Below are 20,706 nucleotides of genomic sequence, written 5' to 3' on the forward strand. Positions count from 1 at the left end.
TCCCTCATGTGGGGAAACTCGCTGGCCGTGTCTCAAAACCTTGCGAGCTCCCTGCGCGGGCAGAATCAGAGGTATTCATAGGCGCGTGCTGCGCATTTGGGGATCAGTGGGGCGTGCAGTTTTTTAATGACGGTCTTTGGACATTTTGATGCTGAGAAATGCGGTCTAAATTTGCTGACCAAATACGGTCTATGTAGGCAGCTCACTGTGTTTTGAGACACAGACAGCGTAAACAAGAATGGACTGCTGTTGCAATCTAACTTGTTTTTCAATCTTGATCATCTGTTTGATTATTTCTTCACACTTGCACAATAATTTGACTGCATTAACATTTTTGTTACAAATTCCGCATTTTTCTGCGTAATGTAAAGTTATACTTTTTTACAACAATGTGTTTTTTCCAATAAAATAACTTAAAAATAATAACTTTTTGTCATTTAAAGTTCAAGTTTGTTTTGCATATTTACTCTCAATCTTAGTACCTGTGAAATTTTTGTGATATTCACAAACAAGGGCTAGTTGTTAGTTATGTTAAAACTAAAAACTGATACATTTAGTTAAAATGTTAATGTCCAATTAATGCCCTCACAAAAATATAAAATATATTACGCTATAAGTAGCCTATATAACAAAAATTGCATTATTGTCTTAATGCGCACTCATCACACTAATTCATCTTTATAAATGTAAAAAAATTTATCAACAAACGTATTTTCTATAGAATTAATATCTTATTTCAGACATAAAAATTCAATGCACAAATCGTCCTCGATGTAACGTTGCCATCCAGTGGTAACGATGCTTATTGCTGTAACTTGGAATAAATCGAATGAGATGTTGATATGCTTGAGTTTACAGTTCACTCCTACAGTGCAAAATATGTGCAGACTAAGGAATCTTGTAGGACTGGGAAGCCAGAGGAAGTTCGTTTATCATCTAAAATCATCAACACCCTAAACCACACTTCCGCATAGTAGTGTTACAGTAACAGATGGCTCCTTCCTTGAGCTTAATCTATAGTAGGAGACTGTGACTGGCACGTCCAGGGACAGATTACCACTGCCGAAGAAGCGACCTTGTGGAAAGAGAGAGAATGTGGGTCAATAAGTATCCTCTCCACACTGTTGTACAATACTAAAACGTTTTTTTTAAACATATGACATTTATATATTGTAGATGTTACTTTTTGGGGCAAAACAAATATTTTCTTTTTTCTTTCTTTCTTTCTTTCTTTTTTTCTTTCTTTCTTTCTTTCTTTCTTTCTTTCTTTCTTTCTTTCTTTCTTTTCTTTTGTTTACCTTATAGCAGTTAAAATTGTATTGTACCATTCTTAATAATTTTACAGTGTTCCATGGTGTGCACATGAACTTTCAAATTCTCTTCACCTACAATTTATGTGTCTTAGTCTGCAACCAAGACCCATTTAAAGGGAAAGTTCACCCCCCAAAAATATATAATGATTGATTTACCCTCATGTTGTTCATATGATGACAGAAATTTCATTTTTGGGTAAACTGTCCCTTTAAGGTATAATCTATAAACAACAGAAATTTTGGTTTTTATTCATTCACAGTCAGATAGTAAATGATTTGTACTTTGGTTTGGCATATTTAATCCATTTTTCCATATTCTATTCTTAAATGTAGTCTTAACACCAACCCTGCTAAATAAAGAGTTGATACTAAGTAAAAAGGCTAAGCCGGTTGGCTGATGTTAGCTATTCTTCCAGCCTGGTATAGCTGGTTAATTTAGGAAGCTGATTTTAGAGAGATTTTGGCCACTTTTTAGCTGGTAAAGCTGGAAGACCAGCTGACTAACAAGCCAAACACTGCATCTGAACACTACAGCTTGACCAGCATTGCCATGACCTAATATCAGTAGAGCTTAGACAACAAGACAGTCCCACCCCGTTCCACTCCCATTTTGTGGTTTTATGGTTGGGATGAGGTTTTGTTGTTAGTATAGTTTTTTGTTGACTCCTGTTATCTTAAGTTATATTGACAGTGTGAAATAATGTCTTTTGTTATTGAGAAACTATTCATCACATCATTAATTAACACAATGCAATTTCTATGAGCGATCAAACCAGTTCTCATGCTTTGAATTCTAGTATTTCTCTTTCAGGATACTCTTATTTTTAAAAGTACATTTGTGTTTACTCTTAAAATAAAGGTGCTAGATTCTTTACAGTGATGCCATAGTGCCATGATTTCCCAAAGAACCATTCATCAAATGATCTTTCTTTCCTTTTCATAATCCAAAGAATAATAAAGGACTACAAAAAAATCTTCAACAGAAAGGTTTAGATGTTATATTCTTTATGAAACAATACGTCCAAAAAAGGTTATTTAATGGCATCTTAAAGCACAGCTAACATATTATAATGTGTAAACCATTTTGGCAACACTTTATAAGGTTCCATGAAATCAAAATTAATAAATACCTAAATTAACTCCTACTTAAATATAAACAAATGATTTGAACCAATATGAACTACTGAAGAGTCATCATCATTAACTACAATGTGACTCATATTAATTAATTATTGTTAATTAATACGTTAACTAACAAACATGTCATGTTGTAGTTAATTATAACTTTTCATTAATTTGTCATTAGTACATGCCATAACTCATCATTAGTTCATATTTAAGTAAACATACATTTAGGTCTTATTTCATTGTGATTCATCGACCCTTATTAAAGTAGAAACCATTTTACACCATTATTGTAAAAATATTTAACAAAATCAATTACTTATTGGTGCTCAATAGTTTTGAGATAGCGTTATGCTATCATAATGGGACCTGCCATCAAATAATTACCAATGGCATTTTTAAATCTCTCTTTTCTTGACATTTAAGATATTCCAGTGAGATTTATTTGTGTTCACATTTTCCCACAAGCTATTCCAAGTGATCTTGTACTTTTTCTTTGGAGGAAAGAAATCACAAAAATGATTGTCATTTAAAGCCAGTTTGCACTGTGTGTTTAAAACAAACCACATACCAAAACTATTGCTAGAGCAACCACCATTGGTGCAGTTGATTTTCAACTTTTATTACTAGGCTACTTTATCTATGTTATGAAAAAATAGCCTACTATTTACTGTATACAATATTTGATATGCTACAAACTTAATTTTCTCGGTAAAGTGAAGCCTGTGTTTGTGGACATCAGCATCAGTGTTTTAAAGGGACAAAGGGCGAATAGGGAATTTAGCAGCCGGAGGTGACGTCAGCAAGCTGCCGCGGCTGTCTTTGTTGACGCCAGACGATAACATTAAATAGAAAGCGAGACCTTATGACTGCTTTGTATGTATTATAATCGGTCAACTATAGTAAGACTCTTCAGATCGACCAGTGTTTATGCGAACTCGGTTTATCAGGCTGTTATAGTAGTAATGTCTTTGTCTCGTCGCCGGTGAAGTTATATGGAAAAGTCCTCAAGCGGATTTCTGCTCAACAAAGCATCGTTGTCGGACTTGCCTTAAAGTTTTCATCATGAGTGCGTATATTTTATTGCAAAGCAGCACTAATATGAGTGACATTGTGAGATCGGAGTATCAAGGCTGTGTGAACGGATCCCTGATGGACGGATTTAGTATCTTTATTCAGGGTTTGTTGGCACTTCTCGCTTTCAGCACGTTAATGTGTAAGTTTTCTTACTTTTTTCATATAAAAACAGATGCAGATGCAACCTAGTTTTAGATTGTGAGTTTTGTTTGCGCAGTTTTTGACCGGGATGTTTGGGAATGTGACCTAACCAGCAACACGTGGTTTTGTGTTTGTTTACAGTTTATTATGGTAGTAACCTACTGTGCTATTTGGAAGCACCCTTAGCAAAATTGAAATCTACCATGGTTTTATTATGGTAAACGGCTAGTTACCATGTTTTTTGATGGGTTGCAGTTTGTAATTAGTATAGTTTTACTACAAATATCACGGTTAAACTATGCTTACTGACACTGCAGTGAAAGATGTTTGAAATGTGGTTACTACGGCTTGGCTACCCGTAGGAAAAATTCACCATGCTTTACTTGTAGTTAAAGTGTAGTTAACATGATTGTTTGGCGGAATTAGTACCATCATTATGTAACATCATATTTTTACTACAGGTATATTTAAATTATGGTTCCTCCTCTATATGTGATACAATCTTAAATTTTAGGTTGGTATGTTTTTTTATAAAAAGATGTGGTAACACATCTAAACTACGGTTAGTGCAGTAAAAGTATAATTAATTTTTGCAAGTAAACTATCCCTGCTAATAAAAACAACAAAACCATTACAGAAAATTCTAATGCACTGTAAAACCTAAAAGTTAACTCAACTCAAACCATTTAAGTAAACCGGTTGCATTAGTTTTAAAACGCATACATTTGAGTACTGTGAACTTAAACAAATTGAGTCATATGCAGTTATGCACTTATATTTAAGTTCACACTACTTAAATATAAGTGCATAATTGCACATGAGTATGACTCAAGTTCACAGTACTTAAATGTATGTGTTTTAAAACTTAAATGGCCTAATGCCACCGGTTTACTTAAATGGTTTAAGTTAACTGTTAGGTTTTACAGTGTGGTTTTATTGGGATTTCTGTTGGTTTTAATGGAATATGGCCCAAAACACACTACAGTGTAGTGCCCTACTGGAAAATCCATCTAAGACCAGCATAAGCTGGTAGCTGGTTTTAGCTGGTTTAAGGTGGCAGTAACTCAGGGGTATCCAATCCTGCTCCTGGCGATCGACTGTCCTGCAAAGTTCAGCTCCAACCCAAATCAAATACACCTGAAGCAGCTAATCAAGGACTTCAAGATTACTTGAAAATTGAAGGCAGGTGTGTTTGATTAGAGTTGGACCTGAACTCTGCAGGATAGTCGATGGCCAGGAGCAGGATTGGACACCCCTGCAGTAACTGGGCTAAGCTGATCCTCCCAGCCTGGCAAAGCTGGTCAAGCTGGTGGGTCAGCTGGTCTTCCAGACTGACCAGCTAAGTCCAGCTAGACCAGCTTAAAAGGTGACCAAAACACAGCTAGACCAGCTTAAAGAGTGACCAAAACACAGCTAGACCAGCTTGCTACACCAGCAATAGGGCTTATTCGATCTACGTCATCAATGTTCGCGGCGGCCATATTGTTGACATAAAACTGTCAGTCTGTCAATTGACAAGCGAGGCAGCGTGGGTATTATGCATGGTATTATCGGTGTAATTTTTTTTAAACCGCGCGATGGTGTGTGGTGTAATACACGGATGTTCTAACAACAGCAAAAAGAACCCCGGAATTACTTTTTATGCGATACCGACTGTCAGAAAACATGAAAGGAGACAGAGGAGTTGAACCAGCGAAGGAGAGACTCCCAACAGCAAAGTCTGTCCCCATCATTTTACCCCAGGTAACGTTAGGGATATATGCCTCACAGCCAAGTCTGTCCCCATAATTTGATCACATATGGTTAGCTGTAAGCAGTGGCTGAAACTGCTCTTTCAAATAAGCTGCCATAAATTGATATTAAATTAGTATTAATAACTATATGAACATAATAATAGGTCTGGCATTGATACTAGGTAGGGAATTAAGGGCCGTTCACGTAGTTTTGAAAATCGTTTTATATTAAACAGAATAGCGGAGCTCACACCAAAACTATAACGATACAGATACAATGAACAACATCATTGGGATAACTCTCTGAGCGATTTTCCCACCTGATGAAGGATAAACCATTGATGGCATTAAAATCTATTTGAACTTCAAGTGCACGCACAGCCACTTAAAATGACAGTGAAGCTCATTGCTGAGCTCTATAACATTAGATTACCTCCAGTTGCTGTGAAAATTGACTACGTAATGCTTTTTAATCTATTACATTAACTAACTGTTATGCCAAAAGGTAAGAGATTACACAAACTATTAGATTCACTGTTTAGAGTTACTCGAAACGCAGCGTGTTGAGGACATCTGCAAAAGTTTTTATTACAAGCAATATTAAAGGCAAGTGATTTGCGCGAGTGCCGTGAGCGAATTAGCATAAACGTATTGTTTGGTGATGTGGACGATGATATAGTTATCGTTATAGTTATCGTTATAATGTGAACGGCGCTTCAGTGCTTGTATGATGAATGCGGATACTGTATGAACGATATAGTTATAAATATCCGGATAAGTTACGGCTGGCGATAAGGACGGATCTTTACTTAAGGCTATTGGGTCTATTTGATATTGTTCCACAATAATCAAGCTCATCTTCTCTTAATACAGACGAGATTAAGCCATTAAGCTACTGCTCCCCTCAACTCAAATCTACGTGCGGCTAGGGGCAGGACAGATGTTATGTCAACAAGATGGCCGCGGCTAGCGACTTCCGGTGTTTGCGAATAAGCCCTATACCAGCTAAAACCAAGCTGGGAGACCAGCTAAAACCAGCTCACCAGCTTATGCTGGTCTTAGCTGGATTTTGTTTTAATGGTAAAAGCTAATGGTTCCTATTGGCATTTTAATGGAAACCGTTAGAATTTTCTGTGATGGTTTTATTGTTTTTTCAGCAGGGATGGTGGTTCAGTGATGTATTAAATGTAAATATTACTTTGTTGGTAGTAAACAAAGGGTACTAAATGATTATTTATATTCTATTGTATTTACAATTTGTCCAATATATGTTGTGGAATGTTGTATTCACCACCATAGTGTCCAAAATCCCGTTATTATATAGTAGAGTAAAAAAGTTTTTAGAAGTCATGTGTAAAACCCTGTTAATACTATGATCCTGCCACACTGTCTTGTTTACAATTTGGATATTGTGTACAATGTTAAAAAAAAATCCTTGTTGCACTTAACTTTTTAAGTTTAAACAACTTGAATTCACAATTCATTTCAATTTCTTGACTAGTGAGGAGTTGCTATAAATATATAAAAAAGTATAATTAGCTTAAGTTATTTCATCTTTATTTTTATAATTTAAAGCAACTCCTTACTAGTCAAGAAAGCTGAAATGAATTGTAAATCCTTTTACAGGAATAATTTGTGTAACCTAACATAAGTTTTTGTAATTTTTGATTTAAATATAAAATGTACAGATTTGTTCACGTCTTGGGGGATAAAATGTATTTACATCAGTTCAAGTAGTCCCCCTTCTGACATTATAAGCTATACATTTTTATAAGTACTGTATGTGTGATACATCGAACTCTTGACCTTTGCATTGCTAACGCAATGCTCTACCAAGTGCCCTACAGTCAATTTCATGGATTTCCCTACTAATGAGCTACTGATTTGAGTCACATGGTTTTAAGGAAGATATACTAAGGGGTGGTTTCCCAGACAGGTATTAGTTTAAGGAAGGATAGACCTTAGTTTAATTAGGAAATATAACTAGTTTTAACAAACTTACCTTACTAAAAACATTATTTGTGTGCATTTTGAGGAAAAACAAAGGGCACTGATGTATTTTAAGATATGTTCAGTGCAAGGTGTTTTCAGTTTGGACAGCTCTTACATTTATTTTAGTCTAGGACTATCTAATCTCTATATGAAGAGTTTGGTTCCAAAACGCAATAAATCCATTTTGACAAATTTTGGTAAAAACATGTTTTCTATACCAAGAAAGTGACAAGATGAAAACAACTATTTTCTGTTACAAACTTTCACACAGCATCTTTAGGTTATAAAAACATAAAAAATTCAAATCCATAAGTTGATTTTCAAAGATTTATTATAAAAACGGATTATTTTTTCCACAAAATGCAATAAATCCATGACAAGTTTTTATTCAAAATGCTATAAATCTATTGAATCAATAGCCTATATAAATGTGCATTCATCTTTGCCATGTTATATTCATTTAGTTGACTAGTTGTACACACACTAATTAAAAATATAAACATTAATGTTATTAATCAAAACACTTACTTTGTCATATTAAGATCACTGTCATTGCGGTTACTTGACGTCTTCGCTTAACGTCTTTCACTGCGATCGACTGTAAAATGTTTTTGGTCCTGCTCGATTTTCGTTGACTTTGAGTAAAATTATGTACAGTTTTTCATAAGATCCTCTGGGGTCAATGTGTTAGCATGAGAAGCTTGATGCTGTCTGGAGAACAAGCACCCGTCTCCCGAGTGCCTCTCAGGGAAATTGTTAGATGGTGATGGCTTACGTTTCTTTCCCATCACAGAAAACCATCACAGGTTTAGCGATGCAATTAAAGTATTATTTTGTTTTGTTTGTTGATCACGTAGTACAAAGTAGATGAGGAAAACTAGGACTCCGTGTACTCAGCGCGTCCGCCATTGTTTGTTTACATTGCGTGAACGGTGGGCTGTAATATCAGAAATGGAGTTGTTGCGTTCTGTAAAAAAGTGGGAGTGGCGTTTGTCGCATTTTGGGAAAAAAGGGAGAAAAGATGACAGAATAACACGGCGGATATTGGATTTTGCGTAAAATTAAGAATTTACTTTTAACTACTGACCTGATATAATACTGATTATGGCAGTAACTCATTTTTTTCAAAAATGGCGTTTATTGAGTTTTGGAACCAAACTCTTCATATGGAAACCACCACAAAATGTTTAGTGCAGTGGTTTCCCATAGTGTTAACTAGTGGTATATTTATTTTTATCGTTTTTTTTCTTCCTGGTGCTATAGCATTTACTTTTTTTTTTACTATTAAATGATTTTTTCATTTTGGGCAATAATAAAAAACTAAGTGATTTATTACTGCTTGGTACAATATATTAAATGACTAATATGCCAGTATATATTCATACACATGACTATAAATTAGATATGAAATAAAAAATGTGATGGCTGTGACTTCTATTTCTAGTTTGAAAAGTTCATGTTGGCTTTTTGAACCCAGTACAATAACCTGTAGTGTCAGTGTCAAGGATTACTTGACCTCGTGTTATTGGTAAAGCATTGCGTTAGAAGCACAAAGGTCATGGGTTCGATTCCTAGGGAGCATACAAACTGATAAAATGTATAGCTTAAAGGTATTGATTTTCTTTACATTTCAGGTCGCCTCAGGGAATTGATGTTTGTAGAAAAGCACATTTCACAGAATGGACATTTCAAGCATAAACTCGCCCATTATCTTTTAGGGGACAAGCTTTATTCAAAGATAAGACTCTTAAGCTAGGTGATAAGTTAACACATGATTAACATCCGTTTTTTGTAGCTCATGTGATGTTCAGACCCCAAACTCAAATGACACTTTCTGCTGGAGGGCCCAAGTCATGTGACCTGCCCTTTAAGTTTGGACCCTTTGTCCAGTTCAAAGTTGTTATTTCCCAATGTTGAATATAATTGATAGTCATGTGCTTTTGAAAAGAAAACACCGTGTGCTTTGTTAATAGTTGAACATTTTAACTTGATAGAAACAGATGTGAAAAATATCAAAGTATATAAGTGGTTAATTTTACAGATTATATAGAAAGGGCAATGTTTTTAATAAATATAAAAATCTGTTATCTCTTTCTTACAAACACTTATCAGTATGCTTTAGGTCATGCACTGAATGACCGTTAAAAAACGTTAAAATTGACTTCTGACCTGACCAAAGTTACACATTACCATACTGTGATGTTTCTGTTGATTATTAAACTTGCATAGAGAAAAATACTGTAATCTTTTGTTATTATCAGAAAACTTACCTTGAATTTATGTCCATACAAAATTTAACTTTAATTTTCTTGAAAGCTAAAAAAATGCAGTGTTATGGAGTCATTTAGACAGCAGTAGAAGTTTAAAAACACATTCATGCATCTGCATATTCTTGTTTTTACTGTATGCACTTCCTCTTTGTTATTTTGGGCACTTCCCATCTAGTTTTTGACTGCAGATGTCATCACTGATGGTTAACTTGACATTCAATAATATTTTTTTTTCTGTTCAGCTGTTAATAACAAACTTAATGATTGCTTACTTGAAAATCATCTCGTAGATGCAGTTTTATTTTAGGTCAGGTCAAATATATAAAAGTTTCAGTTTCATTATGACACGCAAGAATATCCTGTCATATTACTGTGTTCAGTTTATTTGTGTTCACACACTAATATGTTTTAAAACTAGGTGGCAAAAGGGCCTGCTTAACTCAAATCATAACTTAATCCAGGCCATAAAGGCTAATTTGGGGCAAAGTCACTTTCATGAAGTTTTCTTGTGTTTTTACTGTTAATGTTTAAAAAACAATGTTAAAATAGTGTTTAGACCTTGTTTGTCATGCTTTAATAAATGGGAAACTACCCCTTAAAGCTGTGTTGCCTATGTGGCTTTCACCTTGGACCATCTATGACCAGTTATCATGCATTATTGACATGTTTGTTCAATGTGATTTTTCTGTTAGACATACAGTACAGGCTCTAAGATAACAAAATTGCAAACCATGACATTTTAAAGAAAGATAAAACATTTTAAATGGTTTTGGGGTGGTTTCCCGGACAGCGATTAGCTTAAGCCAGGACTAGACCTTATAGTTTAAGTAGGAAATATAACTAGTTTTATCAAACATGCCTTAATAAAAAGATTACTTGTGTGCATTTTGGGACAAACCAAAGGGCACTGATGTATTTTAAGATATGGCAGTGCAAGTTGTACAGTTTGTACAGCTCTTACATTTATTTTAGTCTATCTAATCGGGAAACCACCCCAAAATGTTAGTTGTAAATTTGTTGAGCTACACCTGTGAAAGTTTTGACGAAACTATCATCACTAAAAAAATCACATAAGATTAGATAAAGTCGGGGGTTTTCAAACATTTTTGTCAGCAGAACCCCATTGAACTAAATTAATTACTTGAAGTTCCCCTGAGATTTGAAGTAAATACTTCAATAATCTAAAAGCTCATTTGCATGTTTAACTTTAAAAAAAGCATCTGTTTTAATGTTTTTATTAGTAATATTTTACATAGTTATTGTTATTATTACCTGTTTTTGGACCATCATCTTGTAATTTTCTTTTATAGGTACATAAAAATGTTGCATGAGTTTGCTCAGTTTTCTAACATATTGTAGTGTTAGGTAATGGTCACGTGACATTTCGAATGAACAAATAATGTATATATTTTTGTTAGTAAGTGTTTTATTTAGATTTTTTAATTTTAAAATGATTTATTTAGATTTGATCATTTAATTATTAATTGTTTATCATCAACTCACAAACCCCCTGCAATACCTTCGCGAACCTCAGTTTAGGGGACCCTGGATTTAAGTCATTAAACGTATTTTAGGAAAGTTTGTTTTTACAAATGAATTTTTTATCTTTTGTTACATAATGCAGTGATTTATAAATTAAGTGTGACTTTAAAGCCTAAATATTTTTGGTGACTGTGTAATTCACTGTAAAAAGTGAAAAGTTGGTTCAACTTAAAAAGTTCCTTCAATTGGTAACACATAAAAAATGTAAGTTTATTCAACTTAAAATTTTCAACTAAAGTGTAACTAAATTAAAAAGTGGAATAAACTTACATTTTTTAGGTGTTACCAATTGAAGTACTTTTTAAGTTGAACCAACTTTCACTTTTACCCAATTGATAAAAAAAACTGAAGCAAAAAATAATTTATTAATTTTACACTCCGTGTATGTTTTGATAATCGTTCTGAATCTGATCTCTTACAAAATTTAGCACAAAAATCCTTAACAAAAATGCAATTATTTAAGCTTTTTGCTAACAAAAATGCAATTATTTAAGCTTTTTGCTAAAAAAAATGTATTTTTGAAGGAAAATACCCATATTTAAGAGTTTATAAAATTTTCCCGATTTTCCCTTTTTGTTTATTTGTTTATTGTTTGTTTGAAAGCAGAGGGTCTGTTCTTTCATTTAATATATTTGTATGTTCATATATTTTTATAGAATAAAATTTTCCTGGAAGGCATTTTATAAAACTTTTGCAAAAATCAGTTAAAGCAACACCAAAGAGTTTTTTTACCTTAAAATTACGTTTCCAAAAAAGTTTCAGTGGTTCATTTACTTGAGACGGGGTGAACGGCACTTTCACATTCGCTTTGCAGCCCTCTATCGGCCAAAACCGCACTAAAGAAGTTTCCAACCGTCGGGTCTCGGTCCTGTAGTTCGAGTGAAAACTACAAAAACTTGCTTTACGGCAGACCTACAATCCAATCAGAGACAGCTATGCTGCAGTATTTACGACAGTGGGTAATGGACAATTACGCTTCTAACCTGTAGGGGGAGCAAAGAGCAAAAACTCTTTAGTGTTGCTTTAATGACTTCAATCCAACTTTTTACTGTGTAGCACTAGCAGTTATTATAATCTGCATGAAGTGTGATCATAACTAACACATTGCATGCTTTGTCTTTACAGTAAAGAGGTTTCGTGAACCTGTTGGAATAAGACGGCCGTGGAAAATCTGGTATTGTTTATAGTGAAATACTAAATTAAAAGTATAATTGATCTTGAAATGAGGGTCAGCACTCATCTACCTCTTTCTCTTATCTGCAGGTTCTTTGATACATCTAAACAGGCTATTGGTGCTCTTTTCATGCATTTTGCCAATATATTCCTCTCCATGCTCACCAGTGAAGATCCCTGCTCCTTGTAAGTCACTTACTAAGACTTGTTTAAACAGATTGTTTTAATCTGAAATAAGCATTCGATTTTTATTGCTGCAGGTATCTGTTGAACTTTCTGTTGGATGCCACGTTGGGGATGTTGGTGATCTGGTTGGCGGTGACGGTGGTTTCCAAGCTAGTGGAGTACAGACAGTTAACACTACTAAAGTTTGGAGAGTATGGTGAGTTAAATTGATGCCAAATCTTTTTTTAATGTTTTAATTAAAGTACTAATTCTTACAGCTAAACACCAGTTTTATCTTTAAAGTTTACTTTTAGAGCTGCTCTATCCACTCATGATTTCCTTCACATGTTTACATGACTAACTATGACTCACTTTATATATCACAAATAAATCTGTAACCTGTTTATAAAACACTTTAGGGTGCCCAATAAATCATGGGTGACAAATTACATCTGCAAACAAGTTATTTGTATAGGCATGAATAGACAAGCATGATGCTGCACCCACACTTTATATGCGTGTCATATAAAGGCTGCTGACATTTCAATAAACAATATATTACTCATTGCAAAGACTGTTTGTTGTGTCTGTTTTGAGTTCTGTATATGTCCACCAGATGGCGCCATGTGTTATATTTTTCCAGGAAAGTTTGGGTAGTTTTCCCACACTTGCTTTTGTTTCTCTGAGGGATTCCCTTGGTGAAGCACCATAGTAATAACATAATACACAAGTGCACATACACTCACACACAGAACAGATGGGGTACACCCACTGTTTCAAATGAATTTGGCCAGACGAAAGTTTGTGACTGCCTTTCTGCTTAGGTCAGATTTTGAATTCTTGTTTGGTTTCACATTAAATTGATCTGAATTTGTGGAAGCTTAAAATCTTAAAAAAGTCTTTTGATATGTCCCCTTTAATTTATTTTACAGTGTGTTGCTTTACACATTTTGCTAATCTAAAGTGCCGTTTTTCCATCTATACACTCTGATATAGTGGAAAGTAAAATATTTGGTTTTTGCTTAAGCCTATTGCCAACAAGCCTGCATATTCACTCAAACGTTCACTTTATACGCCTTTGCTTTATTACATTTCACTAGATATGTCTTAAAGAGGTCTGGTCTATTTGGCCACGTTCACAATGTAGCCCATATACGACTTTTTTTCACAAATGTGACCCATATCTAATCTTCTGCTGACCATCTGAACAGCACAAATCTGTGGTCCTGAATCTGATCCATATGTGATGTATTGCAATGCGACTTGAATGAGACTGAACATCCATGTCACATTTCATTTACGTCATTGAAATGCGACAGACGTCACAATTCTGCTCTGGAGAAGGCAGGAAGATTAAAATCACAATGGCAGATTGGACATTTCCTTAAAAATTGCTAAACACATGCTAACATGAGCAGCATACTTGTTTAGTACACTGCGTCTGACATCACGTTTTCTTCTACACATGCGGTCACTTCTGGTCTGTATACGGTTCACACGTAAGACTGTTGGCAGATGCATTTAAATGATAATGTGAACAACAGTGCAAAAAAAATAATTGGGGGATTTCGGCAAAAAATCCAAAATGAGCATTGAGATGTGCAGTGTGAACTAAGTCTATGATCTCATATATTCATCACATTTTCATTGTTTAGCTTTCTGTAGTATTTGGAGTGCATGACACAGCAATGACATTTTGATTCCTAGGGAACACACATACTGATAAATCCTTGAATGTATGTTGCATAAATTGAAATGTAGTGTAATAAATCTCTCTCTTTTTTTTTGCTTTTAGGTGACCCTCCTCGTGTTGTTGCCTGGTTGGCTCAGAGCCTTGTGTATTTATTCATCATTGCTGTGGAGAAAAGTGTGGTCACTCTGGTACTGCTCATTCCTGGGTGGACCAGGGTAAGATAAACACAATACACGCACAATTTAAGTTTCTAACAGACTCACCCAGTGAGCAATACTTTCTCCTGCAATATTTATAGTACCACATGATCTGGAAACTGATTAAATTTGTATTCGAGTAAGACTTCAAATGATAATATGTTATATTAGTAAATGTTTTCCTGTTAAACTTATTTTATTTGTGTGGAAAATAGTCAGTAGTATACAAAGTTCATTAATACATAGAAAGTTTTATTTTAGTTTTTGTTTCCTTTTTGTTTCTATATCAATATTTATTGACAATGGCAGTTTGTATTAAAGGACATATTTAAATTTGTGTAAAAAAATATGCATTTTTCCCTCTTTTATATATACTTTAAAGCAGAGGTCTCCAACATGGTGCCTACGGGTACCAGGTTGCCCACACAGAGTCATTCTATTAATAGCCTATATTTTTATATTTATTTATTACATATTTTTACATCAGCTTGGCTTCTTTAAGGTATGTTAACATTTTAAACAATGATAAAACTAGTGCTGGGCAAAGATTAATCGTGATTAATCGCATACAAAATAAAAGTGATTATTAGTATAATATATAAGTGTGTGCTGTGTCTAATTAATATGTATAAATATATACACACATTCATGTACGTATTTAAGAAACATTTACATGTTTATATATATTTTAGTGCTGGGCAAAGATTAATCGCGATTAATCGCATACAAAATAAAAGTGATTTTTGGCATAATATATGAGTATGTGCTGTGTGTAATTATTATGTATAAATAAATACACACACATTCATGTATGTATTAAAGAAACATTTACATGTTTATATATATTTATTTATATTTTTATATATTCTATTATTAAAAATAAATTAAAAACAATTATATTTAAGTAAAACAATTCTGAAATTACTATATGAATGTGTGTGTGTGTGTGTGGTTAAATATACACAATTATTAGACACAGTACACGCACATATATTATGCAAAAAATCACTTTTATTTTGTATGCGATTAATCGCGATTAATCTTTGCCCAGCACTTATATTTTTTGTTATAATCTATATTAAATATAAATAAAAAAAGATAAAACAATTCTGAAATGAATATATAAATGTGTGTGTGGTTAAATATACATAATAATTAGACACAGTACACGCACATATATTATGCAAAAAAAATCACTTTTATTTTGTATGCGATTAATCGCGACTAATCTTTGCCCAGCACTAGAAAACATATCAACAAGTAAACTAAAATAAAATCAAGTTTTGAAAAAATAACTATTTTAAAAAAGTAGCCAAAAAAGTGTGGTTACTCTTGCTTACAAAAAGGTTGGAGACCCCTGCTTTTGAGTGTCTAAAAAAAAGGTCCACTATTAAACACTAACAGTAAATAATAAATGTTAGTATTTATTAGATGAATATTTACCTTTGTTAATGTTGACAACTTTGTGACAACTCTGTATGTATTGTAGCTGGAAGAGGAAGTGTTGGACTACATCCCAAACCCACAGCTGGAGTTAGCCATCGTCATGCTTATTGTGCCATTCGTTGTTAATGTAAGTCTATCTATCTATCTATTGTATCTATTGCATCCTATCTGTCTGTCTGTCTCTCTGTCTGTCTATCTGTCTGTCTGTCTATCTGTCGATCTAATCTATCTTCTCTGTAATATGTAGATAAATTTGTGTAAATGTTTGTATCCGTTTCAGTCTATTATGTTCTGGGTGGTGGACAGTTTAACAATGAGGAAGTATAAGAAGACGACATCTCTGGAAGGTTCACGTGACAGTGCAAAGCAAGTAGAGGTGCCAAGTGTGTGCGGTGATGAAGCTGAGGTGAGAATATTTAACAAATATTTCAATAAATACCTGTAAGTCCATCTACAGTAATCAAACAGATTACATAGACTGTTTTTATGAATGTTTAGATTTTCCATTTGAATCTTAAAATTTAAAGGTATAATATGTACATTTTCACCACCAGAGGTCCCTATTACACTATAACACAATAACAAAGGCGACACCTTCCAGAGACATATGGAGTTCGCTAGTCATGTTCAGGGATTAGTGTTTATTAACCTGTGCGTTTGATCGCATTATTTTATGCCATCGTAATGAATTAGCTGCAAGAACAGCTGCGTGTTAGATGCTGTATAACCGTCACTTTCGTCCACACGTGTTGCCATAGTTTCTACAATCAGAAACTGAGAATAGCATGGATATTAAGTCACTAAAAATGTGACAATTACAAGGAAGATAAAGAACGAGCCATTATTTAAAACAGTAATTTACAAATTCTTGGGAACATTTGTGATAACATAAGGACACAGCTGCTTTAAATATTTTGCACTGTTCAAGTGATTTTTGATATTTTATTACATAAATCTTACATATTTTAGTAATCCAACATATAATATCTGTATTTATTAAACAGCTTATTCACATTTTAGTAGCTGCAGCTCTAGCAGAACCAAACTAAATTTCTAAATGGTGTTTCTTCCAATACTAACAATCAGTCTAAACTTTTAGTTTTTAAACTGTCAAATATTAAAACAAATGTCATTTTTACTATTGTTGCTATAAATCATTATTTGTATCGGACGATAATGGCATTAAATTACCTAAATTTGCCGATCTCATGAACTGATCTTTCTGTTTACTTTTGTCATCATATGGATCCTGAATGCAGCTGCAATTATAGAAACATTTTTACGTAGTGCAAGCATTTTTATAACCGGTTGCTCATGTGCGACGTGCAGATTTGTATTTCTCTCTCTGCCTTTACAGAGATATGTGTATTTTCTATGAGGACGCGCTCCAGCCAACAGCGTGGCGCGTCTTCACATCCCGATCAAACTGCGTATACAACACACATCTATCGCGGACAATTGCATCCTCATGCCAAAAGTTTATTATTTGCATGCGTTTTTAAATTTTGACAGTTTTAAGTTTCATTTTCCTCACAGCTGCTCTTGCCTGCGTACACCCACCGTGTGCACACAGCAGCCTGTCATCAGTGCATGTGAACAGAGTGATCTCTCTCACGTCTTAAAGCTACAGTAACCTAATTCATCTCTCAATAAAATTAATAAAATATAACAAAGGCAACATCTGTGGTATTACTTTATCTAGAAAACAGTTACAGTCATCAAAGAGCTTGCATATTAGCTTAAAAAAAATCGGAATTGGTATCGGCCGATCATGAAGATAACAAATCAGTAATCTGTATCGCCTGCAAAAATCCTAATGTCATTTTTAACCCAGCATGTGTTCTGTCCAATATTTACCCATTATGGGTCAAAAATAACCCAGACATTTTTAGAGTGTACTCTGCATCCAAAACTGCCTATTTTCATACTAAATAGTAAGCAAAAAACAGTAGGCAAGGCGAGTAGTATGTTTGTGTTGTACAGTAAGCTAAAAGTACCCGAATGATCTACTGCTTCCGGCAAGATCCTGAAGTGTTAATTCGATGGACACTTTACTATCCCGTGAGCCCGTGGGAGAGGAATTATCCAACAAAGCAGACGAGGCATTGTTTTATTAAAAAATGTCTGAAAGCGGTAATGTGATCTGTAATCATATTCATACTATATAAACTAAAACTATAAACTTATAACTATAAATTATACACTTTTAACTATTTAACTATTTTTAACATTACTGATATAGAAAATGTGGGTGTTTGCACATTGGTTTTAAAATCCAGGAAAATGTGAGTCAGAAAAATTCCTAATCATGACCCCCTTCCTTTTATCTGTCCCTCTGGTCATTTCATCCCTCTTTAGTTTATTTTAAGTGTGTTTATTAGTTCATGCTGAATCTTACATGTAATGTGAATTGAAATCTGAGAGCTGTTTGAAATGTTTTTTGTTTTGTTTCCCAGTGTCATATATGAATAGTTTGATTGTGTACTGTATATTGTGTTGTATGCTTCCTCTTGAATGCTGGGATTGTATTTCATGAATCCAGTTACAGACCTTTCTGTTTCTTCCAATGACAAGCAATCTTTCCACAGGCCAGTGACCTCAAGAGCCAAGTGGTCTCAATTTGTTGGGGGCTTTCTCCTTGTTTTCCTCTTTTCTCTACCATTGTTTTCAATCTTTTATTGACACCCCCAGTTTTGGTTGTTTGCCAACCATCCACAATTTATCCATTTGTTCAGAAGGATCATTGACATTTAGGATGTTTCCATAAGCTCATGCTATGGAGAATGAGGGCAGATCTGCGAAAATAAGTAGACGTGCATTGTGGGCACATTAAACTGATTTTATCATTGCTGGAAATCACCATAAAGTCTCATCTGTTTTACACTTAATAGATTTATGCATCTGTTATGTGACCTGATTCACATCCGAATGGGAAAATGTTTGTCTGACAAGGCTGCTGAGCTGATCTCAGATTGTTGTGTGTTTGTGTGTAGGTGCTGCTGAAGATAGATGAAGATGATTCAGTCTGTTACGACGATGAAGAGCACATTACAACAGAAAGGGAAAAATTATGAGTTGGTATGGATGTTTAAAACACACTAATACAATTGAAAAGCTCAGATGAAAAACCCTCTAAGTGCATCTGACATGTTTTCTTGTAAAGGAGCTTTTTTATCAAACACATATGTAACATGTATACATATATATGCATAGTACCAGTCAAAAGTTTCAATTTCTTACTGAAAATGTATGTAACATTTTGTAGTCACTACACAATTACTATACCTCCATTCAAAATCATCGCAATATTGAATGTGTACATTTTTACCATATATTGTCAATTTATATTGAAAATCAAGATATTTGAAATATAAAATGGAGTATTTGAAGAGAAATAGTATTTAAATTATATAAGAGAAACATTATCTCCCACCTCCCCGTCCTTTAAAGTGGTGGTAAAGTTTGAACTCTTCAGAAGTTAACTAAAGTAGAGAAGCTCAGAGTAATAAGAGAGGAGGTGTGAATGGTTCTCCTGATTATAGTCATTTGGACTTTTTAATTTAAAGTCTAAACAGCTCAAGTCTCTACCTGTGATGAACACTTTGCTGTAAACACACGGTGACCACGTCTGCAGCTTTGACATGCTGGCATACATCATGTCATTATAGGAAATAGAAAACGACTTGTAAATATTCAGTATTTTGATTGAAAGGCCAAATTGGGGTGTTTTGCACCTAAAGTTTACACCCAAATATTGTACAGTACTCAGTTTTTAATAATTTGTGTTTTTGTATTATTACGCATTCACAGTAATGCACAGTGACATAATTTGATATACATTGCGAATGTATAGTATTTGTTTATATTTAAAGCTGTCAAATTATCCAGATTTTTTGAAATTGTAGTATTTACCATTTTAAGCATGCTAATGCAATTTCTTCATCTTTGTGTATCTTTTGATATTTCTTGGACAATGATATTATGTCTTATTTTGATGTTACAGTTAGTAATCAAAATGTCACTATACAGTATCAAAGAAACATTACATACACATTTTGCAATAAAAGCACAGTCAAACTTTTTGTTCATCCTGTTTATTCTCAAACAATCCCAGGAGATGGTTTTCAAAAGTTTTCTTATGAAACAGATAGTTATGGTCTTTGATGCTGATTGGTTAATACTGTATTTTGTCCATGCTAAAATAATGTGAAACACCTGTTCACTTAGCTGTGGTGCATTTCCCTATGCAGCTTCGCTAGCAGTATCTGTACTATCATGGGTTATATAGCTGAAGGCTGCAGCTTTGAATTTGCTGGATTAAAATAAGCACTTCATTATGTAGTAATAGTTTTAAAAGTTCAAGTGAGTTTAATTGTGAGTCCACTATATGCAGAAACATACAGAAAGAACCAAATACTGTGTCCCATAGTGCTACATATTTAACAAATATAAACTTACATATAGCTAATCTGTAGAACCACAAAGACCACTGGATGGTGAATATATTGTGAAGTGATAAACATCACTGGTCTATCTTTAAAGAGCACTTGTTTCTTATTTTGTGTATTTGGTATAATACAATGTGTTCGCGTGGTTTATGTTTAAAAAAACATTGTTTTCCACCTACCACACAGTTTTGTAGCTCCAGATTTCGCTCTCTTCCTATTGACCGTTTCAGCAGTAACAACATAAACAAGCGGCTGTCGTGGTCTGCACGTAACTTCCGGTAAACTCCGCTATATATATAATAAATAACAGCAAAGTTCTTTAAACGTAGTTTATTTATATAACCAGCAAAAAAAACACACGTAGATTACATAGGCAACCAAAACATTTGTT

The 20,706-nt window shown here is 34.0% G+C and overlaps 1 protein-coding gene across 1 annotated transcript; it reads left to right on the top strand.

Moving 5' to 3' along the window:
• The first annotated feature begins 3,222 nt into the window (after window positions 1-3,222).
• Window positions 3,223-19,949, top strand: tmem110l (transmembrane protein 110, like). The gene is made up of 8 exons (XM_055189628.2): window positions 3,223-3,654; window positions 12,319-12,367; window positions 12,457-12,552; window positions 12,627-12,748; window positions 14,327-14,439; window positions 15,911-15,994; window positions 16,148-16,273; window positions 18,861-19,949. The coding sequence occupies exons 1-8, from the start codon at window positions 3,504-3,506 to the stop codon at window positions 18,939-18,941; spliced, it is 822 nt and encodes a 273-aa protein (XP_055045603.1). The 5' UTR covers window positions 3,223-3,503; the 3' UTR covers window positions 18,942-19,949.
• Window positions 19,950-20,706: the final 757 nt, after the last annotated feature.

The sequence above is a fragment of the Misgurnus anguillicaudatus genome, chromosome 1, assembly GCF_027580225.2.
Source record: "Misgurnus anguillicaudatus chromosome 1, ASM2758022v2, whole genome shotgun sequence".
Taxonomy (NCBI): domain Eukaryota; kingdom Metazoa; phylum Chordata; class Actinopteri; order Cypriniformes; family Cobitidae; genus Misgurnus; species Misgurnus anguillicaudatus.